Source organism: Paroedura picta, chromosome 6 (assembly GCF_049243985.1).
Source record: "Paroedura picta isolate Pp20150507F chromosome 6, Ppicta_v3.0, whole genome shotgun sequence".
NCBI lineage: Eukaryota > Metazoa > Chordata > Lepidosauria > Squamata > Gekkonidae > Paroedura > Paroedura picta.
Window position 1 is genome coordinate 3,235,215 of NC_135374.1, and position 24,031 is coordinate 3,259,245.

Genomic DNA, 24,031 nt, shown 5'->3' on the forward strand with positions numbered 1-24,031 from the left:
GCAGGTAGCGAAATATTTATTTTCATAAAACAAGGGTCGTCATCATCATCATCATCATCATTAGCAGGGGGTTAACAAAAAAAAAAGAAGTATCCCCCCCACCCCAAAAAAAAGCCAACAGTACAGGGTGTGGAAACAGAAAATAAACTTCAACACGTCTCCTCCCCAAAGGGTCAACAGAGCAGGGGGGCTGCTCTTGTGGAACCGGTTTGAGACCAGACTCTGGGCACACGTGGTGGGAACGTGGGGAGAATCGAGGCAACTTGTGCGTTCCTGGCAAGGAGCCCCCAGGAAGTAAACACGGGGGTGGGGGGGGGGGACAACGCTTGTGCTGTGTAGGCCAAGGAATCGTCCCTGCAAGGGTGGCCGGAGGAGGGGTGGGTGGGGAGCAGGCATCACTACATAGATACATCCACACGCGGAGGGGGAAAGGGGAAATGGGGATGCCCGTCGGTCAAGCAGGAAACGGGGCAGAACGGAGGGGAATTAAACTAGGTGGGCTTGGTCCACGGCAACCCCAAACGCACGGAAGAGGTCACAATTGGCCAGAGAAGCCCAGCGGGCACCTGAACGCTCTTGAAATACGTGATGAAGATGGCACGCTGCCCCCAAACCAGGAGAGCCCGAAATCCTTCTTTAATCTGTCGGATCTCGGCGGGGATTTGAACCAAGCAGAGCCGTCTCAAGGCGAGGTCATGCAAAGAGGGCAAAGCAGGTCTCCCTGGTGCTTCACAGCCCTGGGGAGATCTTGATGTGGCCACCAGGAGTCAATGTCAGTAGAAAGGTGGGGGTGTGGAAGGGGGCTGGAGGCCCTACTGGAATACACCCCCCCCCTCCCAGCACCCCAATCCCAGTCTGAACTGTTGTAGCTCTGCATCGATGCAGCATCTCGGGGAAGTTGAAGACCACGACAGGCGAACCACGGTGAACGCTTCCCGCCAGCATGATGGAAAAACGGGGAGCCAAGGGACCGCGCAAAACGGAAGGGGGTGGAAAACGTACCTGGCGGGGGAGGAGCACGGAGAGTCCCACTGAGCCACCCGCCTGGGGATGCAGGAACCGTGTTGTGCACACCAGTGTTGCTGATGCGTCCCTGCCTACATGACCCACCCCAGGGACGCTGCCAAACCTCTCCGGAAGAGAGGCAACAAGTCGGCAATCCTACAGTCTGTCCCTGAGGATGCCCCAAACCTTCCAGCGAGAGAGTGAGTGTGGGGAAATCACGACTGCTCTTTGTAGACACCCAGCCTGTCCTCTTCCCCGTCATTCACTGGGGGTCCCGGACCAGGGATGCAGTTCCAGGGAAGATAGAAAACTCCTTGCTCTGTTTAGGGGGCCTTAGGGGATGCAAGCAGCTCTCCTAAGCCTGGCAGATGCTGTGACCGATTTGGCAACAGTTCTCTTCCTGGACACCAGGAAGAATCTCCGGCAGAACCTCTGCTGGGTGAAGGGGGAGCCCTGAGAATAAATCTCTGCAGCCCTGGTTTCTAAATGTTCTTTTGCACCCCGCTTGGAGGATCTGGATGCGACCACCAACATTCAGCGGAAGGGGCACAGGGAGGACAGGGCCGGCTAGATTCGCTCAGCAGCTACTGGTCGCACGCAGCAGCTACTGACGCAGTGTTCTGGACGTGGAAGTCCTGTGGCCGGCTGGTGCTGAACTGCAACCTGCTCCACAGTTCTGGGGTGGGAGGCGGCAGAGGCTCCAAATGGAAGAGGCACCTCCAAAATGGCACTGTTTCATTTCCTCCCCTCCAAAACGCTAAACTTGCAAAGAGGGACTTAAACAGGGCTTGCTTTCAAGCTTTTAAAAGTGTTTAATCAGGGAAGGGACGGTGCAGTGCTGAATACCATGCTGCCAGCTTGAGGCCTTGCAGCAAGATAGATCTGAGGTTGGTTCTTCTCTTTGACCCTTGCCCCACTGAGACACCCCCTCCCCACCCCATCTTCCTTCTACCCAGTTCTTCAGCACGGTCTAGGTACGAAAGAACAGGGAGGGCTAAATGCCACAGAGCAAGTTGGGAGCCAAACATTGCTGCAAACATCTAGCTGGAAAAAACCCTTCTTGAATTCTGCATTCACCTTGGGGGGACCATTGCTTGTCTGGCATCCCCTAATGCAGATGGGCTGAAACTGCCCCCCCCAATTTGCCCCGCCCAACTGGGGAAGAGCCCCAATGGGACTTCTGTATGCCTGTTTAGGCTGACAGAGGTTACGGAAACTGGGGGGGGGGGGTTGTTTCGCACCCCCAAGCTCCAACACGCCAACCGGTGAAACACATTCTGCAAATCTGTGTGAATGCATTGGCCAAGCCACAGGAGGAGAAAATTAGTCTCAACTGAAATCCATAAAGGTTTGGGGAAACCAGGCGGCCAAGTTCTCCAAGAGGGCAGCGGTCCCCCTTTTGTGGTGGACACAGTCTTCCGTAGCATTTTCAGATTTGGGTGCGAGGAAAGAGTCTGCCAAGAAACCTTCGTGTGCCAATTTTTGTACGCGAATCCGCAGAGCTTAAGCGCAGATTCCAAGACGGCTTCCTTGGACCACGGGAAGGGCTGGGCGGTGGGTGAACCTGGTCGCTTTCACGGGAAGGGCCAAAGCGGGGAGGGAGGGAAATCTAGCCCTTGGCCTAATCCCGACGGAGGAGCCTGGAGCCGCGGAGTCGCTGTCAAACCGGGGAAATGAGAAGGATACAGAATGACTATGGCCTCTGGTGCAGATTTATTTACAACAGGAGTTGGTGCCGGAGGACGCCGGGACATTAACAAGCAGGAAAGACGCTGCCAGGGAGAGAAGAGGGGCGAGGGAGAGACAGAGAGCAGCGTAAGACCTCAATGGAATCACTGCGGCGTATCGCCCCTTGCGTGCTGCTAACGTAACTCAATATGTTGACAGCCAGCGAGATTGGAGAGGTAAGAGTCACTCAAGAATCAGAGGGGACCGGGTTCGAATCCCCATCTGCCTTGGAAGCCCACGGGAAGGGCCTCAGGCAAGTGACAAGCTCTCGGCCTAACCTACCTCACAAGGTCGTTATTCGGGAGAAAACCGAGGAGAACAGAGTCTCAGTCACTTTAGGGAGAAAGACATCATTGTTTCTTGGCTCTTGGGCCAGGAGGGAAAATATATAATATGATGATTGTTCGAAGACTTGAGGACTTAGAACTCCAACGTCTAAATCAGGGGTAGTCAAACAGCGGCCCTCCAGATGTCCATGGACTACAATTCCCAGGAGCCCCTGCCAACGTTCGCTGGCAGGGGGCTCCTGGGAATTGTAGTCCATGGACATCTGGAGGGCCGCAGTTTGACTACCCCTGGTCTAAATCAAGCTCCCTGTAGCCCTTGTTCCCCCAGTTTTGGGGGCGTCCCAGAACTGGGATCTTTACTCTTTGGGCTCCCCTTGGGCCAAGGAAGGCACTACTCCTCACAAGACTCAATGCCTTTCCCCCCAATACGGCTGACGGCAGGTTTTGCCAAACTCCAGAATCAGAGAGACTTGTATGTTTGTATGGCCGCAGTGTCCCTGCACCCCATCATCCAGGTCTGTCTGAGCCTTTGTGGCTAACATACTCAGATTCAGGATTACACAGTCAAATTAGGGCTGGATTGCAGGAACGAACGGCAAATCTTGACATTAAAGGTAATCTATATCTAAAGGGAGAACCGCAGGGGAATAAAGGAAGTAAATAACTAATCCACAAACTGCCTGGAGAATCAGGAAGCCGTGGTCAGAACGTCAGACCCAGATTCCAATGTCTGCTCTGCCATGAACCTTCCTGGGTGATCTGGAGCCGGCCATATTTTTGGCCTAGCCCACCTCACAGGGCTGTCGTGAGGCCAAAACAGAGAAGTGGAGAATCAGACGCTGCCCTAAGCCCCTTGGAGCAGTGGTCCCCAACCTTTATTAGGCTGGGGACCGGCAGGGCATCGGGCCGCGCCCGCGAGCCACGCCGTGATTCCCTCCCCCCGCCCTCCCCGCAGTAAGAACCTTCCCGGGCCGCAAGCTTGCGGCCTGGGAAGTTTTTTACTGCGGGGGGGGGGTGGGGAGAGGGAGCCGCGGCCCGGCGCCAGGCCGCGGCCCACAGGTTGGGGACCACTGCCTTGGAGGATGGAAGAGTCACGAGGGTTGTAGGACCTTGCCTCAGCATAATCTCTTCCTGTTTGTGTCTTTCTCCGGTTACAGAATTCCCTTTCCCTTGCACAGGAGTAGTGCCTCGAGGCAGGAAGCGCTAAAACAAGAAGGGATCGTGGCCCGCCCCTCCCGCCACCCTGCAAGCCTCACCACTGGAATCCACCGATGGGCTCTGTAAACCTGTGACGGATCAAGAAGGTCGCGACCGCCTCGGCCACCTGAAAGGGAGAAGAATGGCGGACGGGGAAGAAGAAGACGCGGCCGACTTCCCCCCAGACCCAACTCTGAAGGCCTCGCACCCCCAAACAGGCCCGGCTTCTCCCCTCCCTCCCTCTGCTCTGGCGCCTCTCTTGGGAAAACGGGAAGCGGCCGTTCGGGAAATCCGTTTGCATGAACTCGGCTTCGGCGTTCCTCTCCTTGGTGAGACCCCCCTGCAAGGCGGGGAGCTGACCAGCCGCTAAGGGGACTACTCACTTTGTCTGGGGCGTCCTCGTGAACCGCGTGGCCGCACTGAGGAAGGACTTGCATCTGGAATTTGCCTGCAGGGAGGAGAATGGAAGGCGTGGGGTGACTCCCAGAAGGCTTTGCTCTGCCTAAATCCTTACTCTGAGCCTGAAGCACATTTTCTTTGCCTTTTTGAGCCAAATTCTGCACACACACTGAATCAACAGGATCCCTGACATGACGGATCCTCAGTATTCTGATCCAGTAAGACTTCACATTCTTATGTTTATACTTTTTCTCTGCCCTCAGATTCCAGCAGCCTGTACGCTTTCCAAACATACTCCTTTAAACCATGAGGACTAGTAACCTTTAAAATAAAAAAAACCCTGAAAGCACAGATTGTCAGGAAGCGGAGGTTTGCACCCTACTCTCCAAAGACGCGCCCTTCTGGACTTCCACACGCCCAATGCTGATTCCAAAGTGTTCAGCCCCCCGGCTTCCCAACCCCATGAGGTTATCAGGAACTGCAGGGCCTGAAACAGGTTCTATTTGGCCCCCTGTGAAGCAACACAGTCATTGGGGGAAACTGTGATAGCCTAGAACAGGGGTAGTCAAACTGCAGCCCTCCAGATGTCCATGGACTAAAATTCCCAGGAGACCCTGCCAGCATATGCTGGCAGGGGCTCCTGGGAATTGTAGTCCATAGACATCTGGAGGGCCGCAGTTTGACTACCCCTGGCCTAGAAGATTCAAGCCTTACCTTGCATCTGGCCAATTGTTAGATCTTTATCCAGCCGATCGACGCCTACAAAAATAATCCGGGGCAGGGGAGAGAGACAATAAGGAAGAGCAGCTTTTGGGCCTTATCGGAAAGCGTGCAGAAGGAGAAAAGGGGAGAAAAGCACCCAAAAAGCCTGCCGAAGTCTGGGAGATGCCAAAAGAGAAATTGGTCAGGACAAGGAATTCTCCTGCCCTCCTTCAATATAAAGGATGGAGGCAAATTTACGCAGAAAACAGCCGTGGTAAAGGGACAGCAGGTTTAGGTGGAATTTTGCTCCACGGTGGCTATAATCCCACCCCCAATGGATTCATGGAGAAGTCTGTGACTATCAGGAGAACCTCCACATTCAGAGGCATTAATCCTCTGAATCCCAGAGCCAGCAGGCGGCAGCAGGCCTCTGCGTGACAGAGTGTTGGACTGGATGGGCTGTTAGCCTGATCCATCATGGCTTCAAAATCTTGGATGCTTAGGGCTGATCCTGCGTTGAGCAGGGGGTTGGACTAGATGGCCTGTATGGCCCCTTCCCACTCTATGGTTCTATGATTCTATTCTATTATCTTACGTTCTTACGGGGAGTTAAAAAGCAATATGCACTTACCAGCTAGGAGCAGCAGTTTGGGGACCGGGCAGTTGAGGAAGAGGTTGGAGAGCCCTCGGAACCAGCCGTCCCAGTACTTTTCTGTCCGGGCGAGCTCAATCCGCCACGTGTACAACGGCTCTTTCTTGATCTGCACGGAGACGAGAGAGGCCCGCCTGAATCATCACAACACAGGGGGGCAGAGCCATCTTGCCTCTATGGCGGCAAAGACCACAGGCCACCCCAGCAGCCCCAAAGTAGATTTCAGCCCGCAAAGGAGAAGGGGAGACGGAAATCCTATAAGGGGTGCCCTGCGGGACAGTCTTTTGGACCACCCTTTATAGGGCTTTCCCTCCAGAAGGCCTGGAATTTGTTGTTATGTGCGAAGTCGTGTCCGACCCATCGCGACCCCATGGACAATGATCCTCCAGGCCTTCCTGTCCTCTACCATTCCCTGGAGTCTTTTTAAGTTTGCACCTACTGCTTCAGTGACTCCATCCATCCACCTCATTCTCTGTCGTCCCCTTCTTCTTTTGCCCTCGATCACTCCCAGCATTAGGCTCTTCTCCAGGGAGTCCTTCCTTCTCATGAGGTGGCCAAAGTATTTGAGTTTCATCTTCAGGATCTGGCCTTCTAAAGAGCAGTCAGGGCTGATCTCCTCTAGGACTGACCGGTTTGTTTGCCTTGCAGTCCAAGGGACTCGCAAGAGTCTTCTCCAGCACCAGAGTTCAAAAGCCTCAATTCTTTGACGCTCGGCCTTCCTTATGGTCCAACTTTCGCAGCCATACATTGCAACTGGGAATACCATAGCTTTGACTAAACACACTTTTGTTAGTAGGGTGATGTCTCTGCTTTTTAGGATGCTGTCTAGATTTGCCTGGAATATCATCTCTCATTTCTACGTCCACGACCCAGCCTTTTCTCCAAGGAGGTCGGGGCAACCTGGCAGCTGCTTCCTTTCTGTCCTCAGAGCAGCCCTTTGAGGTAGATCAAAGAACAACTAGCCCAAAGTTACGTGCCTGGTGTCCTCGGCTGACACACTAATTTGAGGGGCCTCAATATTTCAGAGCCTGTAGGTACATTTTGGAGTTCTGAGACAGCCTGGTGGGCCAAGCCACAAAATGGCTGCTGCAGGAGGCACAGTCAGCCACAAAATGGCTGCCACAGAAGCAAAATCAGCCACAAAATGGCTGCTGCAGGAGGCACAGTCAGCCGCAAAATGGCTGTTGTAGGAAGCAGTCAGCCACAAAATGCCTGTTGCAGGAGGCAAAGTCACCCACAAAATGGCTGCCACAGGAGGCACAGTCAGCCACAAAATGGCTGCCAGTCAGAAGCCTTGCTGCGTAAATGATCTACCTCCCCCCCACACACACCCACTTGGCGGGTGATGGGCAACCAAGCTGGGAGCCCCTGCTCTATAGCAGCCTACAATCACCTCACCTCTGCATCGTCGTCTTTCTTCCTTTTGTTCACAGACTCTCCGTCCTCGCCTTCGTCTTCCTCCTCCTCCTCTTCGATTATCCCCTCCACTATGGCTTTGGGACCACCTAGGCTTGACTCGGCTTCACACCTAACATGCACACACAAGCAAAATCAATTCCCAGGCATGTGGAACGTAGTCGGGAAAAGAAAACCCATGCTCCACAAGGAGAACTAGGCCGCTGTCTTGACGCAACTCAGAGAATCCTTTGCTTTTTCACCTAATTTTTCTCTGGTTCTGCATTTCAAGGTTTATTTTTATTTATTATTATCTGAAACGTTTACTAGCTGCCTTCTTCCTTGTGGAGCTTGCACTATAAATGTAGGGCTCAGAATATAAATATCACGCGTATCAAACAGAATAGGTAAAAATACACACAATTTGGGTCAACTTTGATCAAATGCAGTTCTAAATAAAACCTTCTTCAGCTGCCTCCTTAAGAATCCAACTGGGGACCAGGCGTAGCCTCATGGAGGCTGTTCAGAAATCGTGGGGCTGCCACCAAAAAGGCGCTCCCTCGTGGACAGGCCCACCAAACAACCATCACTGAATGATGGGACAGTCAAGAAGGCATCTCCCTATCATTTTAATTCCCCGCAGGAACATCCGGGAGAAGATGGTCCTTCAGATACTGTAAGCCAGGGGTAGTCAAACTGCGGCCCTCCAGATGTCCATGGACTACAATTCCCAGGAGCCCCTGCCAGCGAATGCTGGCAGGGGCTCCTGGGAATTGTAGTCCATGGACATCTGGAGGGCTGCAGTTTGACTACCCCTGCTGTAAGCCAACCCCAAGATGGCCAGTTTGAGTAATTAAAACGTGGACTTTGCTGCCAGAGGATGTCAGAAGGGCCACAGGCACAGATAGCTTCTAAGGGGGATTAGGAGAGATTTGTGGAGAATAATTCTACCTGCAGCTACTAGCCAAAAACCCATTTCTCCCCAACATGCCCCATGCACATGGCCTAAGGAAAGAGATGCACCTGCACGGATCGACTTCTACCTCGCCCCCAAACTGAAAGAGCCTTTGAAATTCTGCTGAGGAAGGAGCATCTCAAGGACCCAGGAAGGGGCCCTGCCCAGGATAGATCACCCGTCCCTCCTCCCTTCCTGTGCCCACATGCAAGACCTGAGCCTGGACAAACTGTGAAGCAACAGCAGAGGGCGCCACTCACTCTTTGACTTGGCCGACCATCGAAACTCGGGCGGACTCCAGGTTACGGATCTGTCCGCTTTTCACGCTGTGGAGAAGGGAAGCAACGGTTACAAGGAGAGCCCGTCCCGGCTCGGCACTTTGCCGAAGCAACTTTGATGCGGGGCCTAGACCGTGCTCCGAAGAAGGCGAGGGAAGGCGCTCGCTCACCTCCACTCGATGGCGTTCTCGAGAGACTTGAACGTCTTGGGGCGACTCCGGAGGAAGTTCTGCATGCTGTTGAGGGCGTCCATGGCCGTTCCTAGCAAACGGCACCGAGAAAGGGAACAAAGGGGGGGAGGGGAGAATTCCCACATGAAGCAGCCTGCGGGGTCACAGGCCGCCGGGGTATGTGCGTGAGGGGCATAGCCCTCAAGTATCCCGTCTCCACAACAACCTGTGTGGGAGGCCTCAAATGTTTCTTTTGCACAACAGCCCGGTCTACCCCCCCCCCCCCCAAAGCAGCCAATTCAGCCTGGGGAGCTGATCTTTATAGTCTGGAGATGAGCTGCCATTCCAGGGGATCTCCAGGCCCCACCTGGAGGTTGGCTACCCCTGGTATGGAAACATCCCTTGAGGTTAGAAAGTGGGGCCTCAAAAGGCCATAATGCTCACACAAAATGCCCCTGACCTATTTGAAGTCAAGAAAACACTGCAGAGAGGAGGTAAGGCTGCCAGATTGGTGTAGGTTCATCTTCTGGAATTCCTCACTACCTAGGTGTGCTTGAACCTGACTGGGGTCAAGACTGCTGTGCACAGAGAGACCTCCTCGTAGGGTTGCCAGCTACCAAGTGAGGCACAAAACCCGCACCAAACCATGAGCCTGTTGCATTACAGAACACAACGGGCTCTACTACTAGTAAGGTTAAGGTAAATGTAAAGGTATCCCCTGTGCAAGCACCGGGTCATGTCTGACCCTTGGGGTGACGCCCTCTAGCGTTTTCATGGCAGACTCAATACGGGGTGGTTTGCCAGTGCCTTCCCCAGTCATTACCGTTTACCCCCCAGCAAGCAAGCTGGGTACTCATTTTATCGACCTCGGAAGGATGGAAGGCTGAGAAGACCTTGAGCCGGCTGCTGGGATTGAACTCCCAGCCTCATGGGCAGAGCTGTCAGACTGCATGTCTGCTGCCTTACCACTCTGCGCCACAAGAGGCTCTACTACTAGTAATAATAGTAAAAAAGGGGCACGTTTGGCTAACCCTCACAGACGCACCTGAACCGACAATCGGAGGAGCCTGGAAGGCCCACACCGAAAGATGGAGGGGAAAGAAAAAAATCGCCTTTGAGCGCCTTACCTTCTACCACATCAATCATGCACAGGCCCAACAAACTGGGCACCGCGTTGGAGGCCGCCGTGTGCACTGCGATGGCCCCTCCCATGCTGTGGCCAATCAGCATGATGGGGGGGGAGAGGTCCCCATACATGGCTTCCACCACGTTCCCGATATCCCTGCAAAAAGACATGCGGATGGGGTGACTCGTCTGGACTTCTAAAGGGAGCACAGGGTGCCCCTTGCTCTGGAGCTTTCGTTTGGGAACGCTGGTTGCTTTGGAGGGGGCATCCAGTGGTCCAGAATTACCCCCCCAAAAAAAAACCCACATTCAGCAATTCATGCTTTGAAGGAGCAGATCCCTCTACCCAACAAGAAATCAGCTCCTTGCTGCCGGAGGGCTGCACACAAACCAGGGCTCGAAACAAATTTCCCCATGAAAATGTCCTGGTTGATGCCCTCTGAACCAAGGTTTGGGAGAGATGCCTCCCCAGAACATTTCACAGACCTTTGTCTGGCTCAGGAGTTTAGCAGCCAAAAAAAGACGGAAATGCAGTAATCTCTTCTTTTTAATAGTCTTCAAACAACCAAGACAGACTCTAGATTTGTACCGTTTTCAATGTAGCATTTTCACCAGTGGTTGTTTCCTATTACTATTTTTTTAAGTGCATAGAGAAAACAAATGCTGTTGTTCCAATAGATCTCTTAACTAATATGTGATGAGGATCAAGTCCCTTGTTAGCAAGCCCCTCCACCACAACCCTTTGCCCAGGGCCCTCTCCCCTTTCCTGCTGCTGGCTCCAGGCACTGAGGCGTCTGAGAGCAAAGAGGCTAGAGTCCAGGGACGGAGGGCGGGAGCTGCAGGGGCAGGGCCAATCAGGGCAAAGCTGGCTGCACCCTGATTGGCTCTATTCTAACTTGGACAGCCGGACATGTCCCACCCCCTAGGCTGTTTCAGAAATATATAGAGGAACAACAATGGATAAGGATTGGCCTTTGGCTCAAAGGTATGGGGAAGGCGAGTCAAAAGTCTACAGGTTCAGGTGTTCGGCTGGCAGCCATTATTGGACAGGTGTGCTTGGAAGAGACATTCTGCGTCACCTGCTGTCTGGTCCTTTTAAACTACACATGTTGCCAAGCAGAGGCCCTTCCACTGAGCCATGGCCTCTGTCCGTGGCTGCAAACTTCCACCTACTGCTTGGTTGTTTTAACTGGAGATGCAGGGGATGAAACTGGGGACCTTCTGCAGGCCAAGCACATGCTCTAACACCGAGCCACAGCTTTCCGCCTTCAACAGAAGCTGAATCCGGGATCCTGAGCATGCAATGCAGATATTGAGACAAAGACGCTCGTCAACCTTCGCTGAAAAGCATTTTGTCAAAAACAGGCCCGATAAAATCAGCCAGAGCCGTTTCAGTGTGAAAGCGAGGCTTGCAGGCCAGGCAGGAGGCATCTTCACAGATGGACCCCTCCAGGGAGGCTGGCACCGCTGTCTGCGCGAAGGACTCGTTCACCTTCACGACTCAGTGGCGTCACACCGGAGGCCGCGCACCGAAGGACGACAGAAGGAAGTATTTTTAGGGGGTGATAATTGCTTTCCTAACAGCCAGGATGCGCTAAGTCAGAGCTGACACTGTCCCAGACGGTGCTTCATTTGTGCTTTTGAGGCACATGCTGTGTGCATTTCCTCCATGCTCACAGTCCAAAGATGTATCCAGCGTCATGCTTGAGCTTTGCCCGGGGGCGACAAAACGAGGAAAGGGATCCCCATTTGTAGAAGGAAAAAAGGTTTCAGGAATGTCAGTCATATGCCGAGGAACACTCCTTAGGCACATGCTGAAGGTTCGGCCCATGTTCCAGGGTTGCACAATTATGCATGGGGTAGAGGAGGTAGAGAAGAACTCCTTTTACCCCCTCTCTCACAAGACAAGGGTCTCTCCGGGGTCTCAGGCATCACCTGCTACCTTGTCCTTCAAACTGCTGGGGATTCCGCCACGGAGCCATGGCTTCCTCCCCAAGGGCTGGCTACAACAAAAGCCAAGATTGGGGTGACGTACCTGGACATTGTTTCGGCCGAGAGGTCTTCCGGATTTCTAACTTTTGTCTCGCCTGCAAAAGGGGAGAAAAAGAACCATCAAGAAGTAAAACATTTCAAACAATGCGGGAGGTGGGAATCCGTCACCACAGAGAAATTTGGGAATTTTCCTTACCATGTCCCCTCAGATCGAGAGCCACAATCCGGCACTGAATCCGGTTAATGATGGCAGCCTACAAGAAGGAGAAGAAGAAGAAGATTTGGTTCTTGTATGCCGCTTTTCCCTACCGAAGGAGGCTCAAAGCAGCTTCCAATCCCCTTCCCTTCCTCTCCCCACAACAGACACCCTGTGAGGTGGGTGAGGCTGAGAGAGCCCTGAGATTACTAAAGAAGAAGAATTGGTTCTTATTTGCCGCTTTTCTTTACCTGAAGGAGGCTCAAAGCGGCTTCCAATCCCCTTCCTCTCCCCACAACAGACACCCTGTGAGGTGGGTGAGGCTGAGAGAGCCCTGATATTTCTGCTCGGTCAGAACAGTTTTATCAGTGCTATAACTAGCCCAAGGTCACCCAGATGGCTGCATGTGGGGGAGCACAGAATCGAAACTGGCTCGCCAGATTAGAAGTCCGCACTCCTAACCACTACACCAAAGTGGGGAAAGAACGCACAGGACTGGTAAGAGCTGGTGTGGTGCAGGGGTTAGGAGTTGCAGACTGGCAGCCGGAAGTTCAAATCCCCGCTTGTACTGCTGCTGCTGCTTTTAGCATGGGATTTATTACTTGGAGCAGGGTACATCGTAATAAAAACAAACTGAATAATAAAACATATAGATACATACAACAAATAAGAAAAAGGAGGCTGGGTCACTCTCTCAGCCTAATCTACCTCTCACTCTCCAAAAAGTCTATAACTCAAGGGCGTTCAATGAAGCTCATGGACAGGAGGTTCAAGACACTCAACAGGAAATACCACTTTACACAGAGAGGGATGAAAACGTGGAATTCGCTACCAGAGGATGTAGTGATGGTCGCAGGAACAAACGGCATTAAAAGGACATTAGAGAGATTCATGGAGGATAAATCTCTCAATGGCTACTAGCCGTGGTGACTGAGGGCCACCTCCACCTTCAGAGGCACCAAACCTCAATGGGGGCAACCTCAGGGGAAGGCTCTTGTGAGGTTCTCACATTCTTACCTCACAGGGCTGTCCTGAGGGGGTCATCACGGAGAGGGGAACGTGAGTTGCTCTGTCTCCCCACTGGGGAGAATTGTGCGGCACCAATGAATGACTAAATAAATAAATCCTGTGCTCTCCTCTGTCGTGCACGCGCATGTGTGCAAGAGCCCCTGTGTCAGCTTTTGGGGAAGGCAAGAGTTGACTGGGGAGGGATGCACTTTTGGCCCTCACTAGCAGACAAAGACAAAGGACAGGCTGGCTGGCACGGAGTTCAGGAACTGCTCCGAGGTGGCTGTGCGGAATATCAATGCAGTAGCAGGAGAGCCACAGTGGTGACCTCGAGGGACTGAGTCAGTCAGAGGCAGCTCCATGTCTTTGTCGTGTGTTTCTGAGAGCAGCATTGGCTACCTGCAACGATGCTTTGACAATGACCCCCCCTGCCTTCCTGCTGACACGTCTGAGGACATATTTGCAAAGGAGACGCCCAGCTGAAAATGAGTTTGGGCTCGGGGATTGGCACCCTCCGTTGAGCGCTTTGGATGCAAATGTGTTTATTTTTGGCACTCTGGTGATTAGGCAGCATTCTACACTCAAAAGGCCTGTTTTGTTTTGTTTTTTTTAAGTAGGCCTTGTGTTCCAGAAACATCCATTGGGTAGCAAAAAACGCAGGCAAAAGCCCTATGCAGCTAACAAAAGGACGAGCTCCGAACAGCAGAGTGGAAAAAGTAAATAGATCTACCCAGAATGGCCTTTCTAACAGTACATATTATGTTGAAGAAATTGTGGATTTTTTTAAATCTCTGAGATGCTGAAGCTGGTTGTCCCCCTCGTTTTACTACCCAAAGGTGTCTCTGAAAGGCTTACAATTGCCTACCCTTCCTTTCCCCACAACAAGTACCTTGTGAGGTAGGCAGGGCTGACAGAGCTCTGAGAGAACTGGGACTGGCCCAAGGTTAGGCGGAGAGAGCTCTGAGAGAACTCTGACTGGGTCCCCCAGCTGGCTACGTATGGAGGAGAAGTGAGGAATCAAACCCGGTTCTTAACCACAAAATCAAACAATAATGGGGAGGGGGAGAGATTTCCATTGGAGAATTAGTGATGTTTGGCAAAAAAAAAAGACTGAAACTACAGTTCTGTTCATGTGGGGTTTTTTTGTTTTGTTTTGGTTTACTAATGAAACCATGAAGAGCTTCTTGTGGTGCAGAGTGGTAAGGCAGCAGACATGCAGTCTGAAGCTCTGCCCATGAGGCTGGGAGTTCAATCACAGCAGCCGGCTCAAGGTCGACTCAGCCTTCCATCCTTCCAAGGTCGGTAAAATGAGCACCCAGCTTGCTGCTGGGGGGTAAATGGTAATCACTGGGGAAGGCCCTGGCAAACCACCCCGTATTGAGTCTGCCAAGAAAACGCTGGAGGGCGTCACCCCAAGGGTCAGACATGACTCGGTGCTTGCACAGGGGAGACCTTTACCTTTACCTTAATGAAACCATGAAAACTGAAGGAATTGGATAAGTCGAATCTGCATAAGCCAAGTGGAAAACTGGAGGCTGAACTCACAAAACGAGGCCGTTGCTGGAAACAGGTGATTTGTCCAATGAGGAATTTGACTGTCAGCTCAGTGCCAACTTATCCTCCTGCCTAGCCAGCTGGAACGGGTGACAGAGGCCGGCTTGTGCACCAGGGGCCCGATCCGGACCGATTTGGCTTTGGCGCCCATTAAAGTCAATGGTGCCGCTGACTTTGAAGGGAAGTCCAGCGTCCCCATCATCCCCGGGGGTTGGGGGATGCAGTTACAGCCTCCAAACTTTCAAGGTAGCTCCAGGAGACTCTTCCCTGACCCCCCATCCAAATGTAACAACGATTGGACCATGGGTCCATGCCCAGGGATCCTGAAAGAGGGTGGCCCAAATTCTCCTTTCTGTCCAAAGGGATGGACTCTCCATTGTTGGATCAGACCAGGGAGGGTCCATCTAGTTCAGCATCCGTACCACAGATCATTCTCCTGGATGCTTGAGGCTGATCCTGCATTGAGAGGGGGGTGGGACTAGATAGCCTGGAGGGCCCCTTTCCCCTCTAGGATTCTAGGAGTCTAGTTCAGCAGTGGGATGGGCTGCCTAAGAAGGTGGGGAGCTCCCCCTCACTGGTTGTATTCAAGCAGGGGCTGGACAGATCCTTCTCCTGGGTGCTTGAGGCTGATCCTGCACTGAGCAGGGGGTGGGATTAGATGGCCTGTGTGGCCCCTTCCCACTCTGGGATTCTAGGAGTCTAGTTCAGCAGGGGAATGGGCTGCCTAAGGAGGTGAGGAGCTCCCCCTCACTGGCCGTCTTCAAGCAGCGGCTGGACAGATCCTTCTCCTGGATGCTGGAGGCTGATCCTGCACTGAGCAGGGGGTGGGACTAGATGGCCTGCATGGCCCCTTCCCACTCTAGGATTCTATGAGTCTAGTTCAGCCGTGGAATGGGCTGCCTAAGGAGGTGGGGAGCTCCCCCTCACTGGCCGTCTTCAGGCAGCGGCTGGACAGATCCTTCTCCTGGATGCTGGAGGCTGATCCTGCACTGAGCAGGGGGTGGGACTGGATGGCCTGCATGGCCCCTTCCCACTCTGGGATTCTAGGAGTCTAGTTCAGCCGTGGAAGGGGCTGCCTAAGGAGGTGGGGAGCTCCCCCTCACTGGCCGTCTTCAAGCAGCGGCTGGGCAGATCCTTCTCCTGGGTGCTGGAGGCTGATCCTGCCCGGAGCAGGGGGTGGGACTGGATGGCCTGCATGGCCCCTTCCCACTCTAGGATTCTAGGAGTCTAGTTCAGCAGTGGAAGGGGCTGCCTAAGGAGGTGGGGAGCTCCCCCTCACTGGCCGTTTTCAAGCAGCGGCTGGACAGATCCTTCTCCTGGATGCTGGAGGCTGATTCTGCACTGAGCAGGGGGTGGGACTAGATGGCCACATGGCCCCTTCCCACTCTAGGATTCTAGGAGTCTAGTTCAGCCGTGGAAGGGGCTGCTCCAGGAGGTGGGGAGCTCCCCCTCACTGGCCGTCTTCAAGCAGCGGCTGGACAGATCCTTCTCCTGGATGCTGGAGGCTGACCCTGCACTGAGCAGGGGGTGGGGCTAGATGGCCTGCATGGCCCCTTCCCACTCTAGGATTCTAGGAGTCTAGTTCAGCCGTGGAAGGGGCTGCTCCAGGAGGTGGGGAGCTCCCCCTCACTGGCGGTCTTCAAGCAGCGGCTGGACAGATCCTTCTCCTGGATGCTGGAGGCTGACCCTGCACTGAGCAGGGGGCGGACTAGAGGGCCCCTTCCCACCCTAGGGCACGGGGCTTGGCATTTACTCACCGTGAAGACAGCCCAGGAAAGAGCGGAATGACCTCCGCCGTGTAGGAGGAGCAGGACGGGCCCTTCCGAGCCGCTCTTATAAATTCGAAAAGTGTATGAACAGTTAAGGAGATTTAGCACACAAAACCCCGCCAGGAGGAGAGACTTGGGAATGGTCCGTCTGGAGGAGAGGAGACCGAGTGGGGACAGGACGGCCCACCTGGAAGGTCCAAAAGGCTGTCCCTTTGAGCAGGGGGAGTCAACCTGTGGTCCTCCAGATGTTCATGGACTACAATTCCCATGAGCCCCTGCCAGGGGCTCATGGGAATTGTAGTCCATGAACATCTGGAGGGCCACAGGTTGACTCCCGCTGCCTTAGAGGAGGGCAGGGAGTTCGTCAGCCACACACATCTCCCTGGAGACTTTTAGGAGACCCAAGTGGGACTCTCCAGAGGGGGAATCCCTGAGAACATCAAGAAAACGCTCTGAAGGTTGGAAATCTTCTTGGCCTATGCCAGCTAGGGCCATCTTTTAAATGCACGTGGACGCAAAACGCGTTTCTAAAATGGGGGCTGCCGTTTCCCTGCCAGGGGCTTTGAGAGTCACGGCGGAACGGAACAGCTGAGGGAGATGTGAGCGTTTTCCACGCGTGAAGGGGCAGTTCTTAGAAAGAACTTCCAACTGGGCCTCAAAATGGCTCCCCCAAGAGGCATAATTCAACAAGGGGGGAGGAGAACAGAAGGATATATCTTTGCCGGAGTCGCTTTCCACCACCACGTCTTCCATCGATTCGAAATACTGGCTCCACGGGACGGGGGAATAGTCGCGCTTCCGCCCAGGCCTGCAAAGCAAGGTCAGAGGTTTTAACTATAAACATTTCACTTCTTCACCTCTTTATACCCTGCCTATCTCCCCAAAGGGAGACCCAAAGCAGCTGATATCATCCTTCTCCTCTCCCTTGTCTTATTTTCACAACAACCCAGGGAGGTAGGTTAGGCGGAGAGTGAGTGACTAGTCCAGGCTCACCCAGCAAGCTCTGGAAACAGGACAGGGATTTGAACTCGGGTCTCCCAGATTCTGCACTCTAACCACTAGGGAACACTGGTTCCCCCGGGTAGGGGAGGGGCGGAGTGAAGAAACACACTAATTAATAAGGAAAGTTAGACCAGCCACAAATTTATTAACGGTCTTTCAGACCAAACCGTAAAGGTCCGTTCAAAATATCTGCAAATGCTGAACAAAATGTCTTGAGAATACAAAAAAGATATTTAAACCAACAGGTATAAAACCGAAACAGAATTAAAACTGACTGGTGCAAAGTATCAAATCAATTAGATGAGAGATGCTTTCAGCCCTACGTAGATACTGTGCAATTTAGGAGCAGCACAGAGAGCTGTTGGACTGTTTCCATTGCTAGGAAGTTTCTTAACTTTATCTACTGAGGAAAGCCAGTTTCTTCTGGACCATAAAAATTAGTAGTATTATTCAGGAGCTAGCCCATCCGTCTAAGGCAGGTTCAACACAATACGGGTGAATTCCCATGAATCTCCCCCCCCCGGCACACTTTCTGCAAGCTATTTTTATTTAGGACATACTGCCAAGAGTTATACTCCTGGCTGGCCAAGATGGGTTCAACTTCCCGTGGGCCCTTGTATTTCTGCCCATGTTGGATTGCAGAGCCCAAATGTTAGGAGGAACCCTAGAGGCCATCTAGTCCAAACCCCTCAAACAGGAAGTTCAAAGCAACACAATCCTTGATTGGCCTGTCTTTTCACATGTACATTTGTCTTGAACTTCAGACTGACTACATAATTTTCCTTTTAATGTGCAGGTCAGATTCATTGAGGTCAAGTTGTTTATTGTATGGGCCTGTAGGCCAATTAAAAAAACCCAAAACAGCAGAGAACATAACACTTGTCAAGAACATGTATACTGAAGACATTCTAAATCAGTTGTCCCCATTAAAATTGAACAACGGGCATAAAAGATAAAGTCTAAACCGAGCTGTTGTTTTTTAAAATCGGGTTTGGTCTTATTCTCCTCGCTGCTTAGAACAAAGATTGCCACTTCTGAGAAAAGCCGGTCTGTTAACAGATCACAACAGATTTGTCCAGATCACAAAAGGAGGATTTGGTAAATAAAATCACATCCAGGATTTCAGATTTATTACGTGGCCTCTCCAGCAACTCTGGAGAGCTCATATAAAGTGGAGGCCACATGCGGTCTGGGCCTTGCGTCCTTGAGGGACCACCTCTCTGCTTACACCCCCCCGGGGAGCACTACGCTCCACAAATGCCAACAAGATGGTGATCTTGACCCCAGGGAACCTCGCTTGACCTCAACCAAGACAAGGGCTCTCTCTGTCCTGGCCCCCACCTGGTGGAACGAGCTCCTGGAAGAGATCAGGGCCCTGGCGGAACTAAAACAGTTCTGCAAAAGGGAGCTCTTCCGCCAAGACTTTGGCTGTGGCCAGTGGAGCAACACCAACCCAGAAGCCCCCTCCCCACGACCTGCGAAGGCTCAAGGGGGTGGCAGGTTGCAGTGGGTGAGTGAGAGGTTTGTGATGCTTCAAGCTGCTTTTGTATAAAAGTACAATTACAAGTTGATTTGGTTTATAGCTGTACGCAGTATTTATTGTGTATTTATCCTGAAACTGTGTAGACCTTATTTTGTTTGAGGATAACCCAATCCAAATCTGCGGGGCCACCTCCAAGACACCTCTCCAGAATCCTTATTCTTCTAATTGTGCACCAATGACACTTCATTGGTCTCCCCTGCTAATCCGAGAGGCCTTATCAGAATGCAAGAGAAGCTCTGATCTTTCCCCACAAGCTAGAAAGTGTTTGTCCCCAAAACACAGACCTTCAGCCGCAAGGATTCGAGGCAAGGATTACTGCAAGTCAAGCACGTTTCCTTTCTGGCCAAGCCTTTCAACCTTCTACCCCACAAAAGTTCTTGTTTGATATTCAGGAGTTCTGCTGATAGAGGGAGGAACTGTGCGGACTATACTACAATGCTCCATCTGTTCAGCTTGCTCCAGCTAGGTAATTTCTGCATCGTGGGCCAATGCTTAAGCATCATTAGCAGGTGTGTTTCAGATTTCCGGCTGGTTCCAGATTTCTACGCTCCGAATCCTACGGCCTCGTTTACGGGGTGCCTCATCCTGCCGACTGCATTTGACTTCTGCTACGTGATCTGCCTTGAGTCAAGGCTATGGTCTTCCCAGTTGCAATGTATGGCTGCGAAAGTTGGACCATAAGGAAGGCCGAGCGTCAAAGAATTGAGGCTTTTGAACTCTGGTGCTGGAGAAGACTCTTGCGAGTCCCTTGGACTGCAAGGCGAACAAACCGGTCAGTCCTAGAGGAGATCAGCCCGGACTGCTCCTTAGAAGGTCAGATCCTGGAGATGAAACTCCAATACTTTGGCCACCTCATGAGAAGGAAGGACTCCCTGGAGAAGAGCCTAATGCTGGGAGCGATCGAGGGCAAAAGAAGAAGGGGACGACAGAGAATGAGGTGGCTGGATGGAGTCACTGAAGCAGTCGGGGCAAACTTAAATGGACTCCGGGGAATGGGAGAGGACAGGAAGGCCTGGAGGATCATTGTCCGTGGGGTCGCGATGGGTCTGACATGAATTCGCAACTAACAACAACGTGATCTGCGTTGAGCTCGCTGGGAGAGGAGGACTAGAAACACGTTCAGTGAATGAAGAAATATCCTTAGGAATAATGCTTGGCATAGAATCATAAGAGATGGAAAGGGGCAACAGAGGCCATCTAGTCCAGCATGTCCAGTTCAATGCAAGATCAATCTAGAGCAGGGACGGCCAAACTGTGGATCTCCAGATATCCATGGACTACCATAACCATGAGCCCCTGCCAGCAGCCCCTGCCAGGGGCTTGTGGTAATTGAAGTCCATGGACATCTGGAGAACCAGTTTGGCCACCCCTGCTTTAGAGCGGCTGTCTACAACCGCCGGTCCGGGGACCGGGACCGGTCCATGGATCAGTCAGTACCGATCCGCAGCTCCTCCTCGTCCTCCTCGTCCTCCTCCCCAGCTGCTACCTCAGGGGCTGCCCTGCCACTCCGCCACTGGCTCACCTTTGGAGTTCTCCAGCGGCCGCTAAGGCTGGGGCTCCCCCTTGGTGTAGCACTGGGCAGCTGCTGCTGGCAGCACCCCCCAGCAGGCAGTAGGAAGTCAGGGGCACCGGCAGGAAAGCAAGTGGAGCAGGGGCTCAGGCGACGACAACATCCCTCGGCAAAAGACTACCCCCCCCCCCGGGCCTCAGTAATAAAAGGTCCCCAGTGATAAAAAGGTTGAGGACCACTGCCATAAAGCATAGAATCCTAGAGTTGGAAGGGAGCCCCAGGGTCACCAACTCCCTGCAGAATGCAGGAAATTCACGAGTACCTGCCCATCCACAGTGATCACAATTCAATGCCAAGATGATAGCCCCCAAATAAAAACCTAGAATCCCTGGTCAGTCTGGTCTGGAAAAAATGCCGTAATCTGCGCATGAGATTCCTGGGACCCCCACCTCTCCTCCCTCAAATGGGTTCCAGGACATTTCTTAATATGTCAGACTTCTAGTTAAGAAGTAGGGCAAAGAGGCCCTGCAACAGAGCATCTGCTTTGCATGCAGAAGGTCCCAAGTTCGATCCCTGGTGTCTCCAGTTTAAAAGGACCAGGTAGCCTCCAGTCTGAGGCCCTGGAGAGATGCCACGGCTCAGTGGGAACAGCCCCTGCTTGCCCTGCAGAAGGTCCCAGGTTCAATCCCCGGCATCTCCAGTGAAAAGGACCAGGCAGGAGGGGAGGGGAAAGACCTTGACCTGAGAATCTGGCTCAGTGGCAGAGCCTCTGCTTGGCATGCGGAAGGTCCCAAGTTCAATTCCCAGAATCTCCAGTGAAAAGGGCCAGGCAGGAGGGGGAAGACCTCAGCCTGCAGGTCTCAGGTTCAAATCCTGGCCACATCTGGTTAGCAGGTCCAGTTGAGAGGTGATACGAAAGACATCCCAGAGAGGGACCATGGCTCAGGGGTTGAACATCTGCTTTGCATGCAGAAGGTCCCAGGTTCAATCCCCGGCGTCTCCGGTTCAGGGCAGTAACTGATCTGTTGACTTCCTCCATGTAATTCAGCATTCCTTCAGTGATCCTTCCTTCCTACCCAGTTTTGAATCATTAGTTTCATGTATGTATTTTTCCTTCATCTAACTGGAGAGATCCTGTGGCTCAGTGGAAGAACCTCTGCTTGGCCTACAGAAAGTCCTACATTCAATCCCTGGCAGCATCTCTCATTAAAAAGGACCAGGAAGGCAGGGATGTGAACAACCTCAACGTGAGACCCTGGAGAGTGGCTGCCAGTCTGAGTGGACAAGACTGGTATTGATGGACTGATTCTGGATAAGGCAGCTTCGTTTATGTCTTTGCGAAGGGCCGTGGCTTAGCGGCACAGCATCTGTGGGCAGGGTCAAGCCCAGGCATTCCCAGTTTAAATGGATCAGGTGATGTGAAAGACCAGCCTTGGGACCCCGGAGAGCAGCTGCCAGTCTGAGTAGGCAATTCTGACCTTTTGTGGACCACGGGTCTGATTCAGTACAGATTCCTGTCTTTGCGCGAACGGTACCAAATCCCTAAGAGACAAACTCACCCTGTCAGAACCCCCAAGTACAGGAAAAACAGAAAAGCCGGCAAACTCCCCCCACTCCCCCCTGGGAACAACCACAGACGCACCTTTGACACAATTCTCCTCCATCCCTTAAAAGCAGCACCCCCCCCCATAGTTTCTTTAAAATCCCCTGCCATGATACACAGCCCCTCCCCTGCATCAGCACTGGGAGCTCCCTGGCTTGAGTCCCGCCACGAACTCCCTGGGTAGCCCTGGGAAGTGACGCTCTGTGCCACGAGAAAAGGATCAAAGTCCCAGACTGAGTCAGGAGCAGTCCAAGGGCAAGGTGTGATCCTGTCTGCAGGTCTGTAAGGCAGGTCAATACGAAGCAGGAATTGCACATAGCGCAGAGGCAGGGAAAAGAGAAAGAGTAACATCAGGCTGCCTCCTCTGCCTCAGCCATCTGCCCACGCATAAAACACACGGAGGACACTGACCTACCTAGAGGGAAGCGAGTCACCACGTTGGCCGGGCTGGCAGGAAAAAAAGTAGGGCATGCCTCGCAGGCTAATGTTTTATTCCAGCGTCTGCTTCTGCAACTCAGCAATTGTGTTGTGGCTTCCAAAAGCTGACACTTGAATAAAACGTTGTTAAAAATGTCCAGGGCTCTCTGGCATAAATTTTGCTGCCTTGCAGGGTTGTTGTGAGAACAGCAACCAGACATTGTGCAGGCTTTAAACACTGGGATTATCACACATGATTAATACAGCAAGGGTCACGGGGGGGGGGGGAGGAGGCTAGGAATTCCATGCATTGCGAAAGAGGGTTGGACTAGATGACCTTTTGTGTTACCTACCAGTTCTATGTTCTTAATGATTCCCCCCAGTGGGAACAGCCCCGCTTTTAACATAATACCCCTCCCTAAGGAGCCAGCCCTCCCCCCACTCATCACTTTGCAAAGAGCCCCAGCTGGAACTCCTGAGGTCACCCTTTGCAAGAGACCATGCAGCTCTGGTCGCCCCAGGCCCCCCACCAGTGCATCCAGGGCAAATCCTGTACGTGAATTCTGCTACCTTGCAGGGTTGTTGTCTGGACTGCACCCAGATATTGTGCACGCTTTAAGCCTCACCCTGCATTCCCCTAATGCAGAGTAGGAGTCTCTGAGGAAGGGAGGGAGCTGTGAAGCCCCTACATCGTGCAGGGGGCTGGACTAGATGACCTTTGGAGCCCCCTTCCAGGGCTGCGTTCCACGGGAACCCCCCCCGCGCTTTGCAAGCGCCCCAGCCCCACCCCCTGACGTCACCCCGGGCCGGCGAGCCCCGCCCCGCCGGGTCCCCCGCGCCGGTGACGTCATGCCCCTGCCCCCCACCTACCCCATGCGCATCTTGGGCAGGGCCTGGCCGCTGCCCCCCGCGGGGCCGGGCGGGCGGGGCGGGAGGCGGCCCACGAGCAGCTGCTTCTCCAGCGCGGACATGGCGAGCGGCGGAGAGCGGGCAGGATCCGGCCCCCGCCCGCCGACAAGGAGCCAGCCGCCGGCCCGCCGCTCCCAGCAGCCCCCGCGCGCGCCCCCCGCCGGAAGGAGCCGGCTCCCGGCCGCAAGGCCCGACGGGAAGGGGAGTTCCTGGCCGGAAGGGGAGGCGGGGCGCTGGCCGGAAGTGCCGGGGAGCACGCTGGGAAATGGAGTTCGCCAGTCAAGGAAAAGTAGCGGGCGACGGGGGCAGGCGTCAGGAGAAAACCGAGACTGGCGGTCAATTGCGGGTGGGGAGGCGAAGGGCATTGTGGGAAGCGAAGTCTTGGCGCTGCTCGGAAATAGACAGCAGGGGGCGATTGGGGGGGAGGGGTTGCGGAGGAGGCGCTCGCTCGGGGATTACCTCACCCTTCCCTCCCGCAGCCTCCTGGGAATCCGAGTCGGGGGCTTGCGGTTGCCATGGAGACGGGGCTCTCCTTTTCGTAGGGCGGAAGTTCCCGCCGGAGCCTCGCGGCGCCTTCTGGGGGCCGTAGTTCCGAGGGGGCCCAACGCGCCCGCCCGGTTGTTTCCCCGCCGTTG

The 24,031-nt window shown here is 53.5% G+C and overlaps 1 protein-coding gene across 2 annotated transcripts; it reads right to left on the reverse strand.

The window, feature by feature from the left end:
• PPME1 (protein phosphatase methylesterase 1) lies at positions 1-24,015 on the reverse strand. 2 transcript variants are annotated; one of them, XM_077341195.1, is made up of 14 exons: positions 23,861-24,015; positions 17,126-17,220; positions 16,401-16,492; positions 12,082-12,139; positions 11,929-11,980; positions 9,896-10,050; positions 8,769-8,859; positions 8,581-8,646; positions 7,369-7,498; positions 5,950-6,079; positions 5,331-5,375; positions 4,601-4,665; positions 4,277-4,344; positions 1-2,777 (listed from the first exon to the last, which is right to left on the reverse strand). In XM_077341195.1, exons 1-14 carry the CDS (start codon positions 23,911-23,913, stop codon positions 2,759-2,761), a joined length of 1,119 nt encoding a protein of 372 aa, XP_077197310.1. In that variant the 5' UTR covers positions 23,914-24,015; the 3' UTR covers positions 1-2,758. The 2 variants fall into 2 exon arrangements, with proteins under 2 accessions (XP_077197310.1, XP_077197309.1); XM_077341194.1 differs by lacking the exon at positions 23,861-24,015 and adding an exon at positions 23,358-23,566.
• Between the last annotated feature and the right edge of the window lie 16 nt (positions 24,016-24,031).